Here is a 4917-nt window from a genome sequence, read left to right as displayed (position 1 = left end):
ACCAGTCACAGAATCTATGACAAGGCAGAACTGGGGTGTAGGGCCTGAGCTCTTTCATTAAAACTTGGGGACCATGGGTCAATTTTAGCAGACAATAGAAAAGGTGCCGGTACTCAGTACCCCCAAGTACCCCCTCAAAAAAACCCTGCCTAGCACCTTTAATGAAATATTACTTTTGTGTTCATCTTTTACCTGTTGTGCAGCTCCATTTATCAGGGCTCTGGGCCCGCCCTCAGTCACCTGTACCACAGTGGGCTACCGTTAGGACATGTTATTTTACTGTTAACCCCAGTTATTAGTAACTAGGTCTTATTGCATAACGTGACCTGTGCTAAAATAGCACGTTAGTGGTAAAATAACATGTCTTAACAGTAGCCCATGTTGATAAGAGTTTGAAGAGTGTGAAGAGAGAGTTTCAGTCTCTGGTAACCAGAGTTGATATTGTGATATCATAATGCCTCGTTCCACCAATAAGAGCCAACCTCATCAGTGATGTCATAATGGCTTGATTGTCCTATACTTGGCTCACTTTTATTACATACTAGTAAAAAAGGCCCGTTTCTGGAACGAATGAAACGGGCGCTAGCAAGGTTTTCCTGGGAGTGTGTATGTTTGAGAGAGAGAGCCAGAGTGAATGTGCGGGTGTGTGACAGAGTGAGACTGTCTGTGTGACAGTGTGTGTGTGAGAATGAGAGTGTGTGACAGGGCCCCCTCCCCTGTTCCTAATGCCCCTCACACTGTTCCCTCCCCTCCTTTTCCTCCTCCTTCCCACACTTTAGGTTCCTTAAGGCTTTCAAAAGTCTATGTACCCCCGTGGCCCTAACACCCAGTATCCGGATACCCCACCGCTTTCTTCCTCACCCCTCCCCCAAGATGTAATACTTTCACGTCCTTCTTTTTTTTTTTTTTAAAGTGTCCTATCTACCCTGTGTACAAATGCCCGGCATTCAGATTGTGTTCCTCTCATAAATTTTCATTTCTTTCATTCATTCAGAACTTGCCCCCCCCCCCCCCCCCCCGAACACTTTTGGTTCCTTCATTCTTTTAAAACTCTCCTATGTACCCTGTGTGCTAATGGCCAGCATTGAGATTGAAAGACATGCAAATTTGGGACAGGAAAACAGTCATTCACAACTCCCCCCCCCCTTCTCCAGTTTAACACTTTCATTTCCTTCAGTCTTTTAAAACTCTCCTATCTACCCTGTGTCCTAATGGCCAGCATTCAGATTGTTTTCCTTTCCCAAATGTTCATGTCTTTCAGTCGTTCAGAACTCCCCCCCCCTCCCCCCATTTAACACTTTCGGTTCCTTCAGTCTTTTAAAACTCTCCTATCAACCCTGTGTCCTAATGGCCAGCACTCAGATTGTTTTGCTTTGTGCCTGCCTAGCAGACCACTTCCAGCAGGCACGGTCCCAGGCACATCCTGTTGGAGGTGAGAATTATTATATAGGATAGCAATAATTTTGATTTTTAGAAACATTTTTTTTTCTTTAATTAATATGGGCCACTGTTAAGACGTGTTATTTTATGGTTAACCCCAGTTATCTGTGCACCTATCTGCTTCCGTATGTCTTCCAGAACCATAAAGTCACTTGATGCTTCTTTCCAGGTCACACTTATCAAGGCTACTGGCTATCTACTATAATAAAACTCACCCTCAACGTTCTGAGGACACTGACGTCAGTGAAGCCAAGCCCTGACTTCCTTCAAAAAGGTTCGAAGGTTCGTGGTGGTGAAGCCACCAAAATCGCTCCGGGCCCCACCCTCGAGGGCGGAGCAATGGCAGAACAACGAAGGGGTTGGCAGGCAGGGAGGCGGGGGGATGGGAAATCGCTCCGGGCCCCGCCCTCGCGTCAAACGTCATGACATTGGGGGCGGAGCAATGGCAGAACAACGAAGGGGTTGGCCACGGAGGGAGGGAGGGAGGGGTGTTGGCGACGAAAACCTTGCTAGCGCCCATTTCATTTGCTCTGAAATGGCCTCTTTTACTAATTATCTAATATTGCACATCTATGTTGTCATGAATGGTACTGCTGAGTCTTGGCATGCTTTAAGTAACATCTTACGTCTTTCATCTTGGGAAATGGCAGATAGCACACATCCTAAGATATCTTGGACTGGAAAGAAATGCAACCGGCTAGGTACCAGATTTAAACACTTTTGTCATGAGTTTGCTTGGCCCTCCAGGTCTCAGACTGTTATCAGCTCTAGGAGTTCTCTCCTCTAATTAGCTTTTAGAAGTGGCTTGCATGAAGGATTTCCTCCCTGTATGGATTAAAACCTTGAAGAGCCTATCTCATTATAATTCTCATATAACCTGACAGCAAAAAAAAAAAGGGGGGAGGAGCATTCTTAATTGTTCTCCTAACTCTGCTACTATTTGTGTGACAATTTAGCAAGATGTGAGTCACATGGAGATTGAAGAATTGCCCAGAATAATAGAGTTCATTAAAAAAAGGATAAACAATGTCAGTTTTAAAGGATGAGAAAGCCAGGTGACTCATTAAGGTTAATTACTCTAGAGTCACGAAAACTGTTAAGGAGGGACATCTGCTGTGACTCTAGAGTGATTAACCTTGTGATCCTCCTGGTTTCTCTTCCATTAAAAATGTTTATCCCTCTAGGACACCCCCACCCTCCCCCACCCTTCCCTTCTTTCTTTCCCTTTCCATACCTAACCAAGACTTGTCAACTACTCAGGCTTCAATGTTGGGGGAGTGGATTTTTTTTCCCTCTTCAAGTTCCTCCAATTTGTCTTTCCCCCTTAATTCAAACTTAAAGACAGAAGAATATTCAACCAACAGACGTCTCAGCAATCAAATAAACATAGGGCTCTTGGCTCATATATAAGAAGGCAGCACAGGCAAGGAAAAAAAAGGTATATTTGCACTCTAAACATTAATGTAATGTAAGTTTATTTCAATTACTTTTAAAATGACTCGCACATCTCTTTAAAAATAAGCTGTGAAAACAGAAGTTCATTGGGTTAGCTGTCTATATATTTCGGGCTCAGACCTGCTAGAGTTTACAGCTTTAGTCAGATTTGCTGCTGGACTCTTCGTCATTCTGCATTTGCATAGTATTGCTCTTGTTTTCCGCTAATGTTGACATTAGTTGGGGTATACCATGTGAAGGTGTTTCAGAGATGACTTTCTCCATGAGGTGTGTGACACTCTCAAAATGCTTGCTGGGTGGAACTTTCTCCTCCTTCCTCTGTTCTTTAGCATAATCTTGGCGAAATAACTGCCAAAGCTGAGGCAGATCTAGTCTGCGTTCCTGGATACGACCTTTGTCTCGTTGGCCACAGGGTTGGCGTTGCACATGAAGGATATGCACCAGATCCCTGTTAAACTCCAGCTCCTCTCGCAGCTTGTAGTTCTGCTCTTTCAGGTGGCACCTGCGCACCCTCAGGAGGCACACCTGACGAATGAGCTTCAGCAGCTCACAGTGAAGGCAGGAAGTCTCCGCCTTCAATTTCAAAATGTGCTGAGCCAAGAAGTAACTAGTTCCCTTAACCATTTCCTCGGACAGGAGGTTTATCTTTTTCTGTAACTCAAGCTCGAAGGCAATCTTGTCATGCATGTACTGGTACTTCACATGCTGGACATTGTCTGCATGCATGACCCACATGGACAACACCTCCAGCTCCAGCTCCTTGATCCTGCTGCTCTGCTCAGCCTGCAGTTCCTTGAAGGGCTGCAACTCCTCCACCTCCTTGCTTATGGCAGAGAACTGCTTCTGCTTTTCCAGGAGCTGACTCCTCAGCTCATTCTCCTTCTCCGTGTACTGGGCAAGAAGATTCGCCCTTTCACTCTGGGATTCCTCCAATATGTACTGGTAATAGTCGCTCAGCCTGATGATGGAGTCATCCTTCTTTTGGGCTTGCTTGGCCATGTAGGAAGCAAATATTCTGTTTTCTTGCCGGATCCATTTGGCCTCCCGGTTCAGAAACTCATTGTCCATCTGTAAGTAGCTAATCTGTTTCCTTATCCTGACCAGGTGTTCAGTCACGGTTTGGTATTCATTCTTCAGGTACTGCTCTTTTTCAGTCATGCCTAGCTTGCCCTTTTCCTTGTACACAATGTTGGAAGATGACCTCTGGAAATTTTTTCTAGAACTACTGCCATAGATCTGATCTTCCTTCTGTGCCATATTTCTGTGAAGCTCAAAACTGTACTTCTGAAATCAGAGCTGTACAAATACATGATTTAAAAAAATAGGAGAGATGCAGGAAAGATAAGGATCTTAAAAAGAAATATGCATAACATTCATGGGACACTATATAACAAAAGTTTAGCATAGGGCAAGTCTCTAAGTGCCCTGTTTACTTAACCATGCTAGAGGTAGACTAGTGTTTTTAACACACGCTAAGCATTAGTGCGTGCTAACCGTGTAGATGCCCATAATTTTCCTATGGGCGTCTACACAGTTAGCGTGTGCTAAAAACACTAGCACACCTTAGTAAACAGGGCCCCTAATGGGTGCCTCCTTTTAGGTGCCCGCATGTCGCATGGTGACAGCCTATTCCATAATGGCATCCCAGATACTAGAATGGAATGCTAACATAACCCAGAATTTGTGAACTTAAAATTTAGGCATCCACAGTTCCACCAGCCATAGGCCTGGCGTCACTGCAGACACCTAATTGCGGCAAGAGTGCAGGTAGCTTTGACCCGGTTGACCAGCATATGCATAGAATTTACGCACACTACTCACTGGACAGATTTTATATATGAGGGCAAAAATTACAAGTTGAGAGGACACACTACATGCCGTACCCCAGGGATAGTGTATTATATCAAATTCCCGTGTGGTAAGCTCTATGTAGGCAAATCCACGCGATTATTACAGGATATTGGCTCGTAACTTTGGAGCTCCCTTGGTACAGCATTGTGTGGTTAAAAATCACTCTTTCGA

General features: G+C 44.5%; 1 protein-coding gene across 1 annotated transcript; it reads right to left on the bottom strand.

The window, feature by feature from the left end:
* Positions 1-2978: 2978 nt before the first annotated feature.
* LOC115460332 (coiled-coil domain-containing protein 166-like) lies at positions 2979-4152 on the bottom strand. The gene is given in 2 exon segments (XM_030190118.1): positions 2979-3045; positions 3047-4152. Coding segments are annotated over 2 exon segments (1173 nt in total).
* Between the last annotated feature and the right edge of the window lie 765 nt (positions 4153-4917).

Source organism: Microcaecilia unicolor, chromosome 1 (genome assembly GCF_901765095.1).
Source record: "Microcaecilia unicolor chromosome 1, aMicUni1.1, whole genome shotgun sequence".
NCBI lineage: Eukaryota > Metazoa > Chordata > Amphibia > Gymnophiona > Siphonopidae > Microcaecilia > Microcaecilia unicolor.
The sequence above is the reverse complement of the archived record's forward strand: the minus strand, read 5'-3'. Positions and strand labels throughout refer to the sequence as shown.